This window comes from Pipistrellus hanaki (genome assembly GCF_964339955.1).
Source record: "Pipistrellus hanaki genome assembly, chromosome: 19".
Lineage (NCBI taxonomy): Eukaryota > Metazoa > Chordata > Mammalia > Chiroptera > Vespertilionidae > Pipistrellus > Pipistrellus hanaki.
The window spans coordinates 22,514,869-22,536,364 of record NC_140521.1 but is presented as its reverse complement, the minus strand read 5'-3'; the positions used below and the strand labels follow the sequence as shown (position 1 = coordinate 22,536,364).

The 21,496-nt window shown below is 42.4% G+C and overlaps 1 protein-coding gene across 1 annotated transcript in view; it reads left to right on the top strand.

The window, feature by feature from the left end:
• The window catches only part of SPPL3 (signal peptide peptidase like 3), a 103,335-nt gene that overhangs the window by 44,396 nt on the left and 37,443 nt on the right, over positions 1–21,496 (top strand). Inside the window, exon 2 of the mRNA XM_084868334.1 lies at positions 19,383–19,460. Within this exon, the coding sequence (XP_084724460.1) occupies positions 19,383–19,460 (78 nt within the window). The remainder of the gene's footprint in view (positions 1–19,382; positions 19,461–21,496) is intronic.

Genomic DNA, 21,496 nt, shown 5'->3' with positions numbered 1-21,496 from the left:
AAACTAATGTTATTAACACTCCATTTACCAGATAACTTCATTGAGAGCTTACCTCTGTGAAAAGATGGTATCATCACCCTCATTTTACAAATTGAAAAATAGAAAGGTTAAGTGACTTGCACCAGGTCACAGTTGGCAAAGGACAGAATCAGGATTTGAACCCAGGACATCTGACTACAGAACTTATCTTCTTAACTGTACTATACCACCTCACAAGGCACTCCACATGTTTCATTAACGTGGTTCTCTTTATTTTATTAGGTGTTTATCCTCCTTAAGTCAAGCTAATTTAGAATATTTCCATCTTTTTAAAAAAATTATTTATTTTTAATTTTTTAAATAAATCTTTATTGTCCATATTATTACAAATGTTCATTTTTCTCCCCTCTACTAGGTTCCCACCCCACCCTCTGCCCTTTCCCCACCCTCCCTTGTCCTCATCCATTGGTGCACAGTTTTTGCTCAGTCTCTTCCCACACCTCCCACTCCCCTGTTCCCCAAGAATCATCAGTTCACTCCCCTTCCATACCTCTGCTTCTATTATGTTCACCAGTTAATATTGTTCACCAGATTTTTTAATTCCCTTGGTTTTTAGAGCTCTTGGAATTTGGATGATGTGTCTTGGTGTGGTCCTCTTTGGATTCCTTTTGTTTGGGGTTCTGTGCGCTTCCTCGACTTGTAAGTCTAATTCTTTCACCAGGTGGGGGAAGTTTTCTGTCACTATTTCTTCCAATATGTTCGGTATCTTGCTCTCTCTTTTCTTCTGGGACCCCTATAATTCTGATGTTGGTTCGCTTGAAGTTGTCCCAGAGGTTTCTTACATTATCTTCAACTTTCTGGATTCTCTTGTCTTCTTGCTTCTGTGGAGGAGTGTCTTCTGGCTCTTTATGTTCCAATCTTGAAAAACCTTATAAGTGTGGTTTTGAACTCTATATCCAGTCACTTGTTGTCCTCCATTTCTTTCGTTTGTGATCTGTTTCCTTGTCTCTGCATTTTTACAGCTTCCCTGAGTTGGTAGGGTGGCTTTGTGTGCTAAGATGACCTATATGGTTCAGTGGGTCAGTCTCCCAGTTACCTGAGGTGGACACCCTTGGTGCACCCCTTTGTGGACTGTGTGTACAGCCTTATTGTAGTTAAGTCTTGATTGTTGTTGGTGTCACTGGGAGGAACTGACCTCCAGGCCAATTGGCTGTGAGGATCAGCTGTGTCTGTGCCAGGAGACAGCCTTGTTCGACTAGACTTGGAAAATTGCAAAAGCCTCTGTGCTCAGCTTGGATGGGGTGGAGTTTCAGGGTGGAGCATATAGCCTTGGCTTTCTGTCAGCCCCGCCCTATGAGGTTCCTGAGTCTCAGTGTTCCTCAGTGTCCTGTACTTGTTGCAAGCACCTCTGAGAGAAAGGTGCCCTCGAGTTTCGCCCGCTACCAGATAGTCTAGTCTCTCCCCCTCTCCCCCAATGAGCCCAGAACTGGGATTCAGTGCAGTTGGAAGTGGGGTTGGAAGTGGGGTTCAGTGCAGTCTGGAGTTTTAGTCTCCTTCCCGTTAGGGCAATCCAGCGGCACAGTCAACAGTCCATCCTCTGCGCGCAACGTGTGCGCCTCTGGGACTCTGCCTTTCACCACTCTGTTGAATTTCCACCTTACAGCTTAGATTCCCTCTGTATGAGCCTGGGTCCCCAAAGTCTCGCCCAGTACTGGGGTTCAGTGCAGTCGGAACTGGGGTTCAGCACAGTCTGGAGCTTTTATCTCCTTCCTGCTAGGAAATGCCAGCCAGGCACTCAGCCGCCCCCTCCTCTCCAGCTCAGTCCTCTACCCACACATGCACTCTGTCTCTGTACCTTAGGTTTTTACAGCTCCTCTGATTTTCCTTCTGGTTTTCTCTTTGTTCTCCCCCCACCCCCTTCAATAGTTCCCTTCCACCTGGTTCCCACCCCACCCTCTGCCCTTACCCCCCCCCCCCCCCCCAGTGTCCTCATCCATAGGTGTACCATTTTTGTCCCAATCTCTTCCCACATTCCCCACACCCCTTTCCCCCTCTGAGAATTGTCAGTCTACTCCCTTTCTTTGCCCCTGATTCTGTTATATTCACTGGTTTATTCTGTTTATCAGATTCTTTATTCACTTGATTTTTAGATTCACTTGTTGATAAGTATGTATTTGTTCATATTTTTTCTCTTTACCTTTTTCTTCTACTTCTTTACAGAATACCCTTCAGCGTGTCATATAATACTTGTAAGTCCATTTTTTTCACCAGGTGGGGGAAGTTTTCTGTCATTATTTCTTCAAACTGGTTTTTAATATCTTGCTCTCTCTCTTCTTCTGACATCCCCATAATTCTGATGTTGGTATGCTTGAAGTTGTCCTAGAGGCTTCTTACACTACCTTCATATTTTTGGATTCTTTTTTCTTTTTTCTTTCTGGTTAGGTGTTTTTTGCTTCTTCGTGTTTCAAGTCTTTGGCTTGATTCTTGCGATCCTCTGGTCTGCTGTTGGATCTCTGTATATTATTTCAGTGTATGTTTAATTTCTAGTTGGTCCTTTTTCATATCCTCAAGGGACTCACTACATTTATCGGCAGTTTCTAGAAAATTCTTGAAAAACCTTATAACTGTGGTTTTGAACTCTATATCCAGTAGTTTGCTTTTCTCCATTTCTGTCATTTGTGTCCTGTTTCTTTGTCTCGCATTTTGGCTGCTTCCCTGTGTTGATAGAGGTTTTGTGTGCTAGGTGTCCTATAGGGCCCCGTGGCTCAACCTCCTCAGTTACCTGAGGTGGACACTGTTGGTGCACTCCTTTGTGGGCTGTGTGCACAGTCTTGTTGTAGTTAAACCTTGATTGTTGTTGGTATCAGTGGGAGGAATTGACCTCCAGGCCAATTGACTGTGAAGATCAGTTGTGACTGTGATGGGAGAACTTCTGTGCTGGAGACACTCTTATGGGGCAACACTTGCTTCAGTGGGGCTTTGGTGCTCACTGAGTCTGCCTCTTGAGTGTGTCCCTCTGGATCTGAGCAGTTATAATCTGGATGGTCCCACTCTAACCGCTGGGTCCACTGGCTCTTGGATCTCCAATGAGGTGCAAAACTTAGTTTTGCCTAAGGCCACCCAGCAGGAGCTACAGAGAGAGATGCAGATTCCTCTCTGTTTGAGGTTTGGAGATGCCCAGATGAGGCCCAGTTGTGAAGCAGTGCAAGCTGCTGTGGAGCTTTGTGTCTTCTTTTGAAAGTGCTGGGCTCCTTGACCCAGCTGCAGTTTGTTAGGTAATTTAAGAATTCAAAGGACCAGGCCATTCATATGCAAAAACCCCTGTGCACAGCTGGGGTGGGCCGTGTCTCAGGAAATCCATAGGGCAGAGCAAACATCAATGGCTGACCTTTAGCCCTGCCCTAAGAGGTCCCTGGGTCTCAGTGCCCATGGTAATTGCTGTAAGCACTCTGAGGAAAAGCCGCCCTCATGTTCTGGCCCAATGCCAGACAGCCCAGTCTCCCCCTCCGCCAATGAGTCTGGGTCCCCAGAGTCTCGCCTGGAACTGGAATTCAGAGCAGTCGGGAGCTTGTGTCTCCCTCCCAATTGAAAAAGACCATCCGCGTTCTCCGTTGCCAGCCCTTTCCAAGTGCACGCCTCTGTACTTCCACACTTCCCCACCTCCTCTGAGTCTCCGTGTGCTTTTCTCTTCCCTTCTAGTTGTAGAATTTCCACTCAGCCAGCTATTTTATGGTTCTGGATGATGTCCGTTTTGTCTTTTAGTTGTAATTTTGAAGTGGTTGTGTGAGGCAGCAAGTTTAGGTGTTTACCTATGCCGCCATCTTGGTTTCTCCCAGCCCATTATTTTTTATCTGACCTTTCTGGTCTCAGAAGAGAAGGTGTTATTTCCCCTTTTTGTTTTCTCTAAAATTGTGCCCACATAATCACTTTCCTCCTCTGGTTATCCTTAACCTTGTAAGACCATGGTCGGCAAACTGTGGCTCGCCAGCCACATGCGACTCTTTGGCCCCTTGAGTGTGGCTCTTCCACAAAATACCACGGCTTGGGTGAGTCTGTTTTGAAGAAGTGGCATTAGAAGAAGTGTAAGTTAAAAAAAGTTGGCTCTCCAAAGAAATTTCAATAGTACTGTTGATATTTGGCTGTTGACTAATGAGTCTGCCGACCACTGTTCTAAGAACTTCTATTTTTCTTGTATTTCAAGTGGCATAGGTCTTCCCTCACTTTAAAAAATGGAAACAAGTCACCCTGTTTGTTTTCCACATTACCATTCCGTTTCATTTCTGTCTTCTAGTGCTAGACTTCCTCAGGCAATGATGGGAACTCTACTTCCACTTCCTCTCTACTCACCATTCTACTGAAACTGCTCTAGAAATCACCTATAATTCCCTGACCAAATGGCCTACTCTCAGTCCTCATACTCTTCTGCTTATATTGAGAGGGAATGCGGTCTAATGGTTAGAAGCATTAGAGAGTCAGACTTTTTGGAGCTACACTATGTTCACGTTCTGTTTCTGGCATTTTCTGTGTGTAATAACTTGGGGCAAATTTCTTAGCATCATACTGTCCCAGTTTTCTCAGCGTATGTACTCAGGATTTAACTCTTCTTTGTTGTGTCCCCAGATGACCTTTTGCCTCAGCGCTAAGCTCTCCTTGTAATAACTCCAGTTTCCAATGTTCCAGCTGATCAGGAAAAATGAAATCAAAGACTGAAGACATTTCTTTACTGTTAAAGAATAAAGTCAGTCCAGCATAGAGTCTTGGTGCTGGGAGGTGAGATTTGAAGAAGGGGAAGTGGGACAGGGTTTTAAAGTCCAGTCAGTAGAGCGTCTCGGTTCATTTAGGACGGTGGGCATCTGGATGTGGCTGATGGCTGGTCTCGGGCTTGTTGCTTAGGTGAGCGTTGGGCTGTGTGGAGGTGGCCTGTGTCCATAGGGTTCTGCCTGGGATGGGACTTCCAGCTGCTCTGCTGCGAACGTGAGGGACCTGAACCGGGGTTTCTGTGCCCTGTCAGGTGCCCGCCACTGTTATCAGGCTCGATGGCCAGGTCAGCACTTGTGCACTTGTTCTTCTCACTGAAATTTGTTTTGTTTTATTGATGCTTATCCGAGAACCCCCCCCCCCCCGCCCCCGTTTTATTAGAGAGTGGCAGGGAGGGGGAGGGGAAGAGAGGAGAGAGAAAGAGAGAGAAAGGAGGTGGGGGGAGGGAGAGAGAACATAGATGTGAGAGAGCGACATCATTTGTTTGCCTCCTGACTAGGATAGAGGATCAAACCTGCAACCCAGGTACAGGCCCTTGACCAGGAATCAAACCTAAGGCCCTTCAGTGCGAAGGCTGACATTCTAAGCACTGAGCAACACTGGCCAGGGCGAAGTCCCATTTTAAAAAGTTTTTTTTTTTTTAATTGATTTCAAAGAGGAAGGGGCAGGGAGGAGAGAGAGAAACATCAATTGTGAGAGAGAATCATTGATCGGCTGCCTCCTACACACACACACACACACACACACACACACACACACACACACACAGTATGGAACCTGCAACCCGGACATGTGTCCTGACCTGGAGTCACACCGTGACCACCTGGTTCATAGGTCTACTCTCAACCACGGAGCAACACCAGCCAGGCAATGCACATGCTTTTAAAATTGTAATATGAGGTCTTATGTACGAGAGTAATTCATAGGAAAGAATTGAAGCATATTGCCATAGAAGCCTTAAGTGTGGTGTTTCCTTTCTGTTTTACCAAAGCTCCTTTTAATTCTTTCTTGTCTACCCTAGGGCCTAGGCAATAAATGTGTCTGAAAACACAGTGACTCCTTATCACCTTTAAAAAAATATATTTTTTTTTATTGATTTTTTACAGAGAGGAAGGGAGAGAGATAGTTAGAAACATCGCTGAGAGAGAAACATCGATCAGCTGCCTCCTGCACACCTCGCAACCAAGGTACATGCCCCTGACCGGAATCGAACCTGGGACCTTTCAGTCCACAGGCCAACGCTCTGTCCACTGAGCCAAACCGGCTGCCTTGGAGACTAATACCTTCCTTTCATAGGAATTTGCTCAATCATTAATCAGATTTAGTATCTCTGATTAAAGTCAAACGTAAAATATTAATATATGGTGCATCTCATATATGTTCTTTCTGTAAAGCATTTGGTATTAATGGAGGGATATGAAGAATGAAGATTCTTCCTTTCTGATCCAAAAATATTTTGATACTGGAAATCTACTTCATCTTCATGGTGTGATTCAGAGATGTTCATGACTATTGCTAGTCTACATACACACATGCACACACACTTTTGTGCAAAATAAGAAATGGTGTCTCCCTGGCCAGGTGGGCTCAGCTCATAAATCAACTTTGTGAAAGAATAGATGTGCCTCCCACCAGGTGTGTGTATCACCCACTGGGATACACACCCTTTCTGCAGGGCCAGAGAGTACGTATTTGGCCTTTGTGAGTCATGTGGTCTCTGACAGCTACTCGGCTCTGCCATTGCAGCGCTACGGCAACCAGAGACAGTACCTGAATGCATGAGCTCGGCTGTGTTCATTGGAATCCAGCAAGCCACACATTGCTCATCCTGGTATGCAGCAGCACATAGCACTTCCATAGCACTTCATTTCTCTGTTGAGACAGTACGTTCTGCCACCTTGTATGATGTGTCTTTCTTACTTAGATTGTAACCTTAGTGACTGTCTCATTCACTTTTTGTGTCTTGCACATAAAGATGAAATTTAGTTTATTGTTAAAATTTTACTTGATAACTTATTCCATTTTTAAGCTTACACATTTGTTTTTTCCCCTTAATCTATGGAAGAGAAATATTATGGACATTATAATATTAGCACATATTTTAGATAAAAACGTCTATTTCAACATTTTAACCAAGAAGGGAAAATTTGTAGCATTTCTTAGACCTGGAATATGAACTTTTAAGTGAAAATTAAATTTTGGGAAAATTTGGATGTATTATCATAAGCATCAGAAATGATATTAAGTGGTTTTTTTCAGATATTGTATAATGAAATGTGACAACATCTGGAATAACTGTATAACTCAGTGTACCAGTATCTTCCAGTTGACCAGTGTATGAGTTCACAAAATCATCCATAGGTAAAAGACCTATTCCAAGTACAGCACAGTGTATTGAATTTAAATGTAATATCGTTTTTTAAAATCATTGATATGCTTTCAGATTCCATATTACAATTAACCTTTAAGAAATTAACCACTTGTTGAATTTTAGTGAAGTATCAAAGAATATCCTGCCGAAACCGGTTTGGCTCAGTGGATAGAGCGTCTGCCTGCGGACTGAAAGGTCCCAGGTTCGATTCCAGTCAAGGGCATGTACATTAGTTGTGGGCACATCCCCAGTAGGGGGTGTGCAGGAGGCAGCTGGTCGATGTTTCTCTCTCATCAACGTTTCTAGCTCTCTATACCTCTCCCTTCCTCTCTGTGGAAAATCAATTAAAAAAAAAAAAAATATATATATATATATATATATATATATACACACACACACACACAAAAAAAAAAAAAAAACAAAAAAAAAAAAACAAAGAATATCCTCAGTTATCTGAAAAGGTTACTAAACTGTCCCTCCCTTTTCCAACTGCCCATTTGTGTAAGGCTGATTCCCTACCCCTATCCCAGCCAGAGTTCAACCAAAACAACATATAGCAACAGATTGGATGCAGAAGCAGATGTGAGAATCAGGCTATCTTCTATTTAAGACAGATGTTAGAGGTGTTTGCAAAAATGTAAAGGAACACTCCCCATCTCAGAGTATTTCTGTTATTCATTTGGAAAATAGTTACTTTCCTTTAAAAGTGTTTTTTACGTTCACAGGCAATGGTTTATTATATTCAAATGAATTCGTGAATAAATACTTTTATTTCAAACCAGAGGCCCAGTGCACGAAATTTGTGCACTGGGGCGGGGAGGCCCCCCCTCAGCCTGGCCTGCGCCCTCTCACAGTCCGGGAGCCCTCGGGGGATGTCCCAGAGGCGGGAGCGCTGCTGCTCTTGCTAGCCGTGAGCTCAGCTCAGGGCTTCCTGTGGAGCGCACTGACCACCATGGGGCAGCTCCTGCATTGAGCACCTGTCCCCTGGTGGTCAGTGCGTGTCATAGCAAATGGTCGTTCTGCCGTTCAGTCAATTTGCATATTAGCATTTTATTATACTGTATAGGATGTGATAAATATCATACCTCTAACCCAAAAGAACAAAAGCCTTTAGGGGTCTCCTATTTTAAGGGTGTAAATGGTCTCAAGACCAAACAGTTTGCCAAGTGTTGGTCCAGGGCAGTGCCTGTGCAGAGGTGGAATAGCAGTTGCTTGGTTTGTGGGGTGGACAAGAATGCTTTCATTGTATAGCTTGAAGGCTGACACACAGAACGTTACAGAACAGTACTCTCTGTGTCTCGGTTTGGCATGCCTTTTAGCAGGATGTGTGTTATAAGCACTTGCTGGTACAGCAGCTAGAAATAGATATTTAGTTTTAGAGCAGTCACTAAAATCCAGCATGGTCCTAAAAGTCTTCGGTGTAGAATATAATCTTATGTATGTGAGAACTTTCTGCTAGCTCTTTGTGTCTGTTCTCTTAAGGGTTGGGGGCATGTAAAGACTTAGTGGTTTTTGTAATGATCACATAAAACTTTCCAACTGAACAGCTGACCTGTACTAATACATCACTTAGCAAAGTGTTCACGTCTGTTTTAGTGCATTTGGCTAACCTGATTTTGGCATGTCTCAAATGCATGTATTTAGTTTCTTCTTTCATTTCAGTAAGAATTCCTTTATTTCAGAGTGTAGTGTCGTTCCTGTTTTTAATGTGCATTTAGAGTATCTGAAACAAACCCCTCAGTAGGAGAGCCTGCGAGAAGACACATTGCTATTGATGCTTTGTGTAGGGAGGGAGAGGCTGTGTAGTAAATAAGATCGCTGGGCTTTGATTTTCTAAAATTGGCCAGACTATGCACCCTTCTTTGGTGGGAATACCTTCCCTTCCTCCTGACCTTATCCCAGTGTTACCCTGAAGCCCAGACCTAATTCCTGGAGTAAAATGCTAGGGTCTCTGTTCGCTTCTGAAGCACTGATGACTCTTCAGTTTTTTGTCTGGGCAAGGAGAAGAAGAGAGAGGGAGAGGCAAGGACCTCTTCCTTATCTTCATCGTTAGCAGTGAAAACCTTTAGACATTTTTAAAATAGCTGTATGCTTGTTTTTATGGGCTTGTGGCGTAGTTAAAAAGTGAGCCTACTTCAGGAGACCAAGGGTGTAAACAAATATAGGACAAACCAATCTATTTGGCAGAGAAAAAGAGCTCATGGGTTGGACGCTAAGACTGGCCACATTTTAAAAAAAGTAACCCAAGAGGAAATTTTCCTGGGTTTGATTAAACCAACCAGAGACTCTAACCATATAATGGCCTAGCTTTATCTGTCTCTGCTGGTATAATGTAGGTTTCACATAAATCACGTTTAAGTCTGTAAATATTAGATGATTAAAAGAAAATTAATTACTGTTTCCAGTAGCCTGGGAACAGTGCCTTCTTTGTCAGTGCTAATGATATGCCAGTATTCAGCCAAATGAAAGACAGTTATCTGTGAAAGGATATTCCTGGCAATATCTTTATTTTTGGAAGAAAAACACAATGTAAAAACCTAGAATCTTGAAGATAAAAGGTAGTTGGGCGCCCATGTTCATCTAGGCCAACGGAGCATTTGCTAGAGACCAGAAAGATAGCAAGACTTGGCCCGGGAAGGTAACTGGCTCATAGTAATAATCAAAGACAGGACCAAAGCCCTGGCTGGTGTGGCTCAGTTGGTTGGGCATCAACTAGTGCATTGAAAGGTTGTGGATTCAATTCCTGGTCAGGGCACAAGCCCGGGTTTCGGGCTCGTTTCCCTCTTCCCCCTTCTCTCTTCGAAGCTCTTTCTCTCTAAAAATGAATAAAAAATATTGAAAAGAAAAATAAGAAAAGATGAAAATCAGAGCCTCCTGACTCTATTTGCCAAGCGGTTTGGGCAGATGATGAAGTCATTTGGAGTAAGGCTTTCCTTGTTCACAACTGCCCCTCGCTCCTCATCTCCAAATGGTGATAATCACACAATCCACAACCCCCAACCAGCAGCTCTGCAAACTCAGTGTTTCTGTCATTCATTTGGAAGCAAATGTGACATAAACTGATATGAGGCTATTTATAATCTTTATTTTCCTTAGTGGGACTATTCATATGTTTCACTACAGAAATATTATTATTTCATTAAAAGTACCACTCCAGGCCACGATAGGGGTATTTATTATTATTATTTATTTTATTTTTTTGTAAAATTAAAAAAAATTCTGAAACATCTATTCTCAAAGGTATATTTTTGGATAAGGAATTGTGGATATGTGGTACTTTAACCTCATAGAAGGGTTGTAAAAATGCATAAATGCTCGGTGAATTGTTAGATGTTATTGCTGTTGGCCAACAATAAAAGCCCAGCACTCGGTTTTTAAATGCACCATGGGTATCTATCTCCAGTTGGCTGTGAACAACACAAGGCTGAGGGCGGCTGATACCCTACCCCACCCTGTCACACACGCAGTGGAGAATTAGCACGTGACTTTAGTTCATCAGTATCCACAGGGGATTGGTTCCAGGACCGCCTAGAGATACCAAAATCCACAGATGCTCATGTCCCTTATATAAAACAGCATAGAGCAATGCATACATACCATACAATATATAGTGGGTTCCCAACCATGATTAAAACATGTACTGTTTTTGATCTGTGGCTGGTTAAATCCACAGATTTGCAACCCATGGATACAGATGGTGAACTGGGTATTTACTGAAAAATACCAGTGTATATGTGGACATGCACAGAGCAAACCTGTGTTGTTCAAGGGCAGGGGTCTTCAAACTATGGCCCGCGGGCCACATGCGGCCCGCAGAGGAGTCTGATCCAGCCCGCCAGGTTTTTTGGGCAGTGAGCGCAGCCGAGGTGTTACAGTAGGAATTAGTAGTTCATATAGTCCGGCCCTCCAGCTCTCTGAGGGACCGTGATCTGGCTCCCACTTTAAAAAGTTTGAGGACCCCTGGTGTACAGGGTGTGTCAGTGTGCAGTCACTAGAACTTTCTGCAGTGATGGGAATGTTCTTTTTCTGACCATCTAATGCAGTAGCCACCAGCTATTGAACACTTGAAATTCAACTAGGGTAACTGAGGAACTGAATTTTTAATTTGGTTTAATTTAAATAAGCACATGGGGCTAGTGGCTGCCATCTTGGACTGCATAGCTCTGTAATTCATGTTCTGCAAACTTTACTTTTGCTCTTTTTGTAATTATCTCTTTCTATTGATTAAATATGCAATATGACCTAGCAGATTTCTAAGACAGCTAGTGTGAGGAGGACTTATGTTTCTAATACACCCTAGGCTTATCATCTATAACAATAAAATACTATGCTAATTAGACCTTGCAGATATCCTCCGGCTGCAGCCGCCCATGCCTGTGAGCGAGGGATCCAGGCAGTCAAGAATTTCTTACATCGGGCCTCTAGTCAGCTCACAATAAACTAGAGGCCTGGTGCACAAAAGGCACGCACAGGTAGGGTCCCTAGGCCTGTCCAGCCATCATGGCCGATCTGGGCCTTCTGGCTGCCAGCCCGGGGCCTTCCTTTGTTCTGCACCGCTCCCTGGTGGTCAGCACATGTCATAGCGAGCGATCAAACTCGGTATCCCTATTGAACTCCTGGGGAGACACTTTGCATATTAAACACACACACACACATGCTGGCAGCCAGAAGGCCCAGATTGGCCATGATGGCTGGACAGGCCTAGGGACCCTACCTGTGCATGCATTTTGTGCACCAGTCCTCTAGTTTATTATAAGCTGACTAGAGGCCTGATGTAAGAAATATATATATAATTCTGTCTCCAGGGCATTTTAAAGACTTGAGAGTAAAGTGTACATATTTCTCTTTTAACTTGACACAGGCAACTTCTAATGAAATCAACTTAAGTGATTCATAAAATCTAATGTATCTGTGCCAAGAAATCCCTAATTTTTGAGAATTTTAAGTGACAGAAAGTTCCCTGGTAAATTTTTCCCAAAGAAAAACTAATAGAAAAAACTATTATAAAGTTGTTTTAAGATAGCAAAATATTCTAACCTGTTCGATGTTAATAGCAAATGTGCTAATACGTTCACATTGTTAAGCAGATGTTATTTTCCAAAAATGACTTTTGTACACATTTGAAGAATAGTATTATATACAAGACCAGTGTTTTTCTAGTCCCTGTAGCTAAAAGGGGTCGTTAGGGTCCATCTGCCAAAGTACAAGATGCTGATGATACGTTCACAGGAAGTTTGAATGTTCAGTGCCATGATCTGCACCGTACCTTTACCTGTGGGAGGCCATGTTTGTCTTTAGCAGAAGGGCACTAGAAATGTTCCTGTCTTCACCAAACCTTCTGTTGTTGTTAGTCCTCACCTGAGGATATTTCCCACTGATTTTTAGAGAGACTGGAAGGGAAGGGGAGAGACAGAGAGAGAAACATTGGTGTGAGAGAGGCCCATCGATTGGTTGCCTCCTGCATGTGCCCTGACCAGGGCCTGGGATCGAGTCTGCAATCTAGGTACATGCCCTTGACCAGAATTGAACCCGGGACCCTTCAGTCCGAGGGCCAACACTCTATCCACTGAGCCAAACCGGGTAGGGCCCAAGTCTTACATTGACTAAAAAGAGAGGCCTGGACAAAGGCATCCGTTTGTTCTATTGAGGTTAGGAACCACAGTCTACCTCCTAATGCAGAAGTGTAAGTGAGATGACAAAGTGAGAAACATTGGTAGATAGGCAATTATTAATACAGAATTGAGAATTACTAGACAATGTTCATGTGGTTAAAAGTTGTGTTCATTGAACCTAGAATATTTCTCTTTATTAAAAAAAACTGCATTTTATATTGTTAAGTTTTTCATGTCTTCATTTTATAGCAAAAGGCCAGTAAGGTAAGGCAGTAGAAAAGATTAGCTCCTGATACATGTTGAGCTTAAAAAATAGCAAGTTACAGAAGAACAGGTGTGCTGTGTTTTTGTAGTGTGCATGCATTCTGTACACACAGTATGGAAGGTTGCACATACCAGTGGTAAACTGTCTACAACCAGGGACTGGGCGTCAGAGAGGAGGGAGGCCCTTGTACTTCTCTGCTTTGTATATTTACTGGTGTTTGAATTTTTTTCACAATGAACATTAATAATTTTTGGAATTTTTAAAAAGGAAAATTGATAGTATTTTAAAATCAAAATTAATTTTTATTCATGTTTTGTATTTTCTAAGAAGTAACTTTTTTATTTAAAAAAAGCTTTTTGTAAAACTTCTGTAAGGGTAGTTAGAATTGAAAACATATGAAATTTTAAATAATACCATGAAATAAGTTGTAACTTCTAATTATATGATACTTGGCACAGTTTACATTAGGAATCCGTTTTAATCAGATTTTCTTGTGTAGATTTATTTGAAAAAGAAAACAAAACCAAAAACTGTTTAGTCTGGAAGAAGCCATTAAACATGAGAGTGCTTTTCTGGAAGCCATGTGTTTAGCTCTGCAGTGGGTGCCACGCTTACCGCGCGGCCACGGGAGGCCTGCCCTGGTCACCCAGTCAGCCTCTTCGTAAGTGTCCTGCGCACCGTCAGCCCGCACCCTGGAAGACAGACTGAAGACAGTGACTGCAAGCTGGTCGGCACAGGCCAGAACTAGAACACAGCACGGGACTGACTGTGACGGAGGACGAGCTGGTTTCACAGAAATTCAGCTCAGCTTTCAGCAGTCTTAAGCGACGAGTGTTCAGGGTCTCCATGATTTGAGAGATGTTGCCTAAGCAATAGACCTGAAGACACTGGGTTTGGGAGGGCAGTGACAAATGCTTCAGAATACAGAGGGTATAAAAAAGCCAGTCATTCAAGTAAAATACCAGCAAAAGTTCCTCGGGGGGAAAGCTGCATATATTTCTGTAGCTCTGGAGTCTGTAAAAAATGTTAATTGCTTTTCAAACTGCCTACTAGCCCTTAATCATAAGAAACGCTGCTGAATCTTAAATTAATTTTTAATTACATCAGAAAATTAATTCAAATGAAAACCATATTGAGATGCCAATTTTCATCTGTCAGGTTGGTAAAAATTCAAAAGTTAGACAATGCTCACTGTTGAGAAGACAATGAAGAAAGAAAGGAAGAGAGAGAAAGAGAAAGAGAAAGAACTCTTATCCGTTACTGGTGAGAGTGCAAAGTGCTTTAACTGCTCTGGAGGGCAGTTGGGCAGCATCTGTCAAAGTGCATTTCCTTTTCAACCCAGATCTCAGTTTGAGGAGCTTTATTCTACACAGGTGTGTCATTTCATTGTGTGTGCAGTGCAGGTAAACTCAACTCTCTATTAAAGAATTGTTTGTAAAGAAATGTTTGGATACCACAGTGTCCGTTTAAAAGGGATTTGTTTGAAAAGAGAAGCAATGTGGTGTATCCATACAATGGAATATTATGGGATGTATAAAGAAAAAGAAGAGAAAGTTCTCCACATATTGATACAGGAAGGTCTCCAGGCTAAACTGTAAAAGACAGGGTGAAGGAGTACAGAGCTGTATATTTAAATAGTTTTTATTGATTTTTTTAGAGAGAGGGGAAAGGAGAAATATGCGCTCCAACGGGGACTGAACCCACAACCTAAGCCTGTGTCCTGACCAGGAATCGAACTGGCAACCTTCTGGTGCATGGGACAATGCTCAACTAACTGAGCCATACCGGCCAGCGCCAGAGCTATGTATTTAATACTTTGCTGTTTATAAGAAATGGTGAGAAGGCTCTAAAGAAACTAATAAAAGTGATTATTGTCTGGCCAGTGTGGCTCAATGGTTGAGTGTCAATCCATGAAGCAGGAGGTCATGGTTTGATTCCCAGTCAGGGCACATGCCCAGGATTTGGGCTCAAGCCCCAGTAGGGGGGCGTGCAGGAGGCAGCCAATTGATGACTCTCTCATCATTGATGTTTCTCTCTCTCTCACTCTCCCTTCTTCTCTGAAATCAATAAAAACTTTTTTTTTAAAGTGATTATCTAAAGGTAATCCAGTCTGACCCTCATCAGATCACTAAGACTATTTTTGCTAAGGTCACCAGTGACATACACATTAAATAAATCCAGTGGACACTGCAGTTTTCATCTTACTTGACCTCTCAGTCTTCCAACACAGGTGACCTCCTTCCTACTCCAAACAGTGGAAGCTGAGTGCATAGTGTTCGGCTCTCTGTGCCAATAACTCATTTAATTCTTTAACAGCTCTTTAAAACAGGTGTCATTATCCCTGTGGTACAGATGACGCTGGGCCTTAGAGAGGTTAAGTAATGAGTTCCATCTGAGTCAGGGGGAAACGAGGGTTTAAATTCAGACACCGTCCCTCCTGCTGCCTCTGTGAAACACTCACCACCCTGCTGTCCTGGGCTTTCTTCCTCCTTCTGTTTCTCTCTGGTTTCTTTGCGTCTCCTTCTTCTGCCTGGTCTTAGGTTTTGGAGGTTTCTTAGGGTTTTTTCTTGGATTTTCTTCTCACCCCTGCTAGGCAGTCTTACCCTCACCGTGGCTTTAATTGCCACATAGAAGGTGGTGAGCTCCCAGTATATATTTTATAGCTTAGAGCTGCTTTGGTCTGTAGACCCAGATATCCAACCATCCCAACCCATCTAAAACCTAATTTTTAACCTGCTCCTCCTATGTTGCCTTTTTTGCTAAATGGTACAAGCCGTCGTCCAGCAGCTCAGCAGAAACTTGGGAGTTCTTCCTGGTCCCGTTACCAATCACCAGGTCCTATTTATGTGTCTCATGCATCTCCTTCCCTCAGGAAAGCACCCCTCCCCAGTTCCACTTCCACTTTCTCATAGGATCCTGCACCTGTCTCTCTCCCTCTTACAGCCTTTCCGTGAGGATATTCACCTGCTTTGAGTGAATATACTCATGGAAACTTGTGGTTTTTAAATTCCTTAGCATGGCATTTATTTTTTATTCCTTTAGAAAAGACATTCAGGGAGGAACCAAGACAATCTTACTGTTACGCTATCCCCAGTGGCTAACCGAGTGCCTGTTTGGCACAGAGGCACATTAAATATTTGCTTCAATGAAAAAAGGAACAGAAATTTATTTAGGGAAACGCCTAACAAAACAAGAATGGGGAGTGTGGAGGGTGAATCCTGGAGACAGACTTACAAACAAGACTTCTGAGAGTCAAGCCATGGGAGGGAGCTAAGGAATTGGCAGTAGGATTGAGAAAAATGGAGTTGGGGGTGTGGAATTGCAGGACTCCAACTGTCATGACATGTGGGAGGTAAGATCAGGGGTGTCAACGGTGCAGCAAACTGCCCTAGCTGGTTTGGCTCAGTGGACAGAGCATAGGCCTGTGGACCGAAAGGTCCCAGGTTCAAATCCAGTCTAGGGCACCTACTTCGGTTGTAGGCTTCTTCCTGGTCAGGGCGGTGGAGGAGTCAACCAATCAATGTGTTTCTCTCACATCGATATTTCTCTTCATCTTTTTTTTTTAAATAAGTTTTTATTGTTCATATTATTACAAATGTTCCTTCTCCCCCCCCCCCACTATTGCTCTCCTCCACCAGGTTCCCACCCCACCCTCTGCCCTTTCCCCACTCCCCATTGTCCTCATCCGTAGGTGCACAGTTTATGTTCAGTCTCTTCCCACATCCCCCTCTCCCCTTTTCCCCAAGAATCATCAGTTCACTCCCCTTCCATACCTCTGATTCTATTATATTCAACAGTTACTATTGTTCATCAGATTTTTTTTTTTTTAATTTCCTTGGTTTTTAGATTCACTTGTTGATAGTTACGTATTTGTTGTTCATAATTTTTATCTTTGTTTACTTTCTCTTCTGAAAGAACCCCCTTCAGCAATTCATGTAATTCTGGTTTGGTGGTGATGATGAACTCCTTTAGCTTTTTTTTATTAGTGAAGCTCTTTATCTGACCTTCGATTCTGAGTGATAGCTTTGCTGGATAGATTATCTTTGGCTGTAGGTTCTTACTATTCATCACCTTGAATATTTCTTGCCATTCCCTTCTGGCCTGCATGGTTTCTGTTGAGAAGTCAGCTGACAATCGTATAGGTGCTCCTTTATAGGTAACTACCTTCTTTGCTCTTGCTTCTTTTAATATTCTCTCTTTGTCTTTTGCTCTTGGAATTTTAATTATGAGGTGTCTTGGTGTGGTCCTCTTTGGATTCCTTTTGTTTGGAGTTCTGTGCGCTTCCTGGACTTGTAAGTCTAATTCTTTCACCAGGTGGGGGAAGTTTTCTGTCACTATTTCTTTCAGTATGTTTTCAATATCTTGCTCTCTCTCATCTTCTGGGACCCCCATAATTCTGATGTTGGTTCGCTTGAAGTTGTCCCAGAGGTTTCTTACATTATTTTCAATTTTCTGAATTCTCTTGCCTTCTAGCTTCTGTGGAGGAGTGTCTTCTGGCTCTTTATGTTCCAAATCTTTGACTTGATTCTTGCGATCTTCCTTTCTGTTTTTAGGACTCTGTAAAATATGTTTTATTTCAGACAATGTATTCTTTATTTCTTGTTGATCCCTTATCATTTCTTGATGACTCCTTATTAATTCTATTGTAGTTGATCTCTTTTCATATCCTCATAGGTCTTATCCATCTTTTCTAGGAAATTCTTGAAAAACCTTATAAGCTTAGATTTGAACTCTATATCCAGACGCTTTTTGTCCTCCATTTCTTTCGTTTGTGATCTGTTTTGTTGTCGCATTTCGCAGTTACAGATGGGACGGGTTTTCAGGGTGGAGCCTGCAGCTTTGGCTTCCGTCAGCCCCGCCCTCTGCGGGTCCTTCAGTGCTCGCTGCCGGCGCCTCTGAGAGAAAGGAGCCCTCGATTTTCGCCTGCTGCCAAACAGTCTATGCTCTCCCACAATGAGCCCGGTATTGGGGTTCAGTTCAGTTGGAAGTGGAGTTGGAGGTGGCGTTCAGAGCAGTCTGGAGCCCCTGTCTCCTTCCCGTCAGGGCAATCCCGCGGCACAGCCGGCCGTCCCTTCTCTGCACGCACTGTGCGCACCTCCGGGACCTCCTTTCGCGGCTTCCCCAGAGTCCCGCCTTACAGCCCAGCTCCCTATGGATGAGCCTGGGTTCCCGGAGTCTGGGCTAGAACTGGGGTTCAGAGCAGTCGAGGGCCCAGCACAGTCGGAGTTTTATCTCCTTTCCGCTAGGAAACGCCCGCCAGGCACTCCGCCTCCCCCTCCTCTCCGGCTCTGTCCTCTCTACGTGCCGCGTGTCTCCGTACCTTGGGCTTTTCCAGCTCCTCCGAGCCTCCTTCTGGTTTTCTCCTTGCTTCTCGCTGTAGAATTTCCAGTCAGTCAACCTTCCTGTAGTTCTGGGCAATGTCCGTTTTATATTTTAGTTGTATTTTATTGAAATTGTTGTGTGCGGCTGCGGCTAGGTGTTCACCTGGGCGCAGCCATCTTGGATTCTCCTCTCTTCATCTTTCCCTTTCTCTTCCATTGTCTCTCAAATCAATGGAAAAATATCCTCAGGTGAGGATTTAAAAAAAAAGAAAAAATAATGCAATAGATTTCTAGCTTTGACAACTGAGGGTATCAGGTTACAGTTCCTTAAGGGGATTGAGGGGACCAGGTGTGAGAAAAGAAGAATGACTTGGTTTTGGACCTGTTGACTTTGAAGAACTCCCCTCGGGACTCCCAGAGGGAGAGAACCAATAGGCAGTTATAAAAATGGAAATTGACTTTAGGAGAGAGATACAGGCTTTATCTCATTACCAGTAAAATACTATTGGTAATTCAAGTGTTAATTGATAAAAGTTCAATCACTGAAACTTTTCATCATTGGTACAGAATAGGTAGATAATATGGTAATTTTTAAATTGGGTGTGGATGTTATAAGATCTATTGTATGTCATACAGAAAGGGAATTTTTACATTAATATTCAACATCCTGTGAATATCTTACCTAATAATAGACAAACATGTAAACTGACCGTACCTCCACTATGCCCACAGCCAATCAGAACGAGTATGCAAATTAACCCAACAAAGATGGCGGGTTAATTTACATACGAGGCACAGAGCAGCCAGGAGGGGCAGGACACCTGCTATAAGGAGGAGAGGGGCGATGGAGGGAGCTACAGGAGCAACGCTCTGGCCCCCGGGCAGTCCTGGAGCAAGGCCTTGCAGGCTCCTGGGTGACCCAGGAGCAAAGCCAGTCTCATTTTAATTATGTGATTATGTTAATGCTGATTTATACCTTTTTACCTTAAAGATGAAATAAAAACTTAGGTTTGTAGATCAAATTCTGTGAGAACTTGCTGCCATGTGATTTAATGTTTTTTCTCTTATTTTTCTAGGGCCTATTCCCTGGTGGATTCCAGTCAAGTGTCTACATTTCTGATTTCAATTCTCCTGATAGTCTACGGTAGTTTCAGGTAAGATGCTCTCAAAGTGAGACTAATCTCAATGGAGGTGAGATTAGCACCAAAACTTAACTGCTCTGTGAAGAGAAATATGGCTGGCAGGAATTGAGTCAGAACAGGATAATTCTGATATTTCATCTTTCATTTGGCTACTGTTAAAACACTTCTTGGGCTGAAACCGGTTTGGCTCAGTGGATAGAGCGTCAGCCTGTGGACTGAAGGGTCCCAGGTTCGATTCCGGTCAAGGGCATGTAGCTTGGTTGCGGGCACATCCCCAGTAGGGGATGTGCAAGAGGCAGCTGATCGATGATTCTTTCTCATTGATGTTTCTAACTCTCTATCCCTCTCTCTCCCTTTCTGTAAAAAATCAATAAAATATATTTTAAAAATAAAAATAAAATAAAAATAAAACACTTCTTGGTTTTGCTTATATGACTTTGGAATTTTAATGGAAACATGAGTTGCTTTAATTCTGGTTCTGAAATATGACTCCCATAAACATACTTATTGAGAAGGTTAAGGAGTTAATCCTTGACAGTTATTCTACAGGCTCAAAGGGAACAACGTTTTTCTTAATATGGAAGCATTGACACAGGGTGAACCACATGAAATTGCCTACAGGCAACTTTTTTGACCTACACAAATAACTGATGGTTCAGCCTAATTATGGACATTAGTATTTACCAAGTGTTTTCTCTGCTTACTTTGGGAATGCTGAGACTGGGTCCTCTTGACATTGCTATTCTAGAAGGCAGCCGCAGGAATAGAAGTTAGACACTTACTCCTCCTCTTCACTGTGCTTTCTTTTCTTTTTTTCTTTTTCTTTTTTTCACTGTGCTTCTTAAAAGGAACTTCAATATACTCAAATAGTTCTGTGGCTGGCACACTTAACAATAAAGGTCACATGAGAAATTTTAAATTGATAACTTGAAAGGGAGTTATGGTGATAAATAGGCATAAGAATTTTGAAATGTTATATCTGGGTTTTAATAGAACTTAGCAAAATTACAGGCTTTATCTTAACACTGCATAGAACAGGTACAATACTGTTGGTAATTCCAGTATCAACTGAATCAAGTTTTAATCATTGAGACTTCTATTGAGAACCCTATGTTTATAATGAGCCTTAGGAAGCATAGTTAAGCCAGAGCAACTGAGAACCTTATCACATAATCTTGATGTTTTTGTATTGCTGTCCTTTGGACAAGTTTCTTATTTTTTCTCTTGTGTATATGTCAGCATTTCCAAAGACTCGGTAATTTTTTAAAAAATCTTCAGACCTACAACCCTAGTACTACAGCAAGTCTTTATTTAATGTTAGTAAGTTCTGTGACTTTAAGTGAAATGCCGTATAATGAAGCCAGTTTTACCAAAGGCTGATTGATGTAAACAAGGGTAAAGTTCTTACAGCATCTTATCAGTGTCACAACTAAATGGCATTATTTGTACTTTCATTAGTATGTGTGACATTTTGTTTGGCCTGTATTTATATATTGGGTACATTTTTATAGTTTAAATCATTTATATTCTTTTTAAAAATATTTTTATTGATTTTTTACAGAGAGGAAGAGAGAGGGATAGAGAGTTAGAAACATCGATGAGAGAGAAACATCGATCAGCTGCCTCTTGCACACCCCCTACTGGGGATGTGCCCGCAACCAAGGTACATGCCCTTGCCCGGAATCGAACCCGGGACCTTTCAGTCTGCAGGCTGCCGCTCTATCCACTGAACCAAACCGGTTTCGGGAAATCCTTTATATACTGATTATTTCACCTAAAAAAAGTATTTTCCACAGTCATCAACATACTAATTTTAGTACTAGTAATTTGGTATTTCTTTGTGGTACTGTCTTATTCCACTCTTGTTGGACATGTGGGTTGTAAAGGTAACCATCTTTTTATGTTCCTTTGCTTTGGTTGAATTATTCAAGTTAAATATTCAAAACTTAAAACACTTCAGCAGAGAGTATAAACTGGTTTTTACTATAAAAGTTTTGCAGACAGGTTATACCAATTTAGGATCATGGATGTTTTAAACAAAATTTATG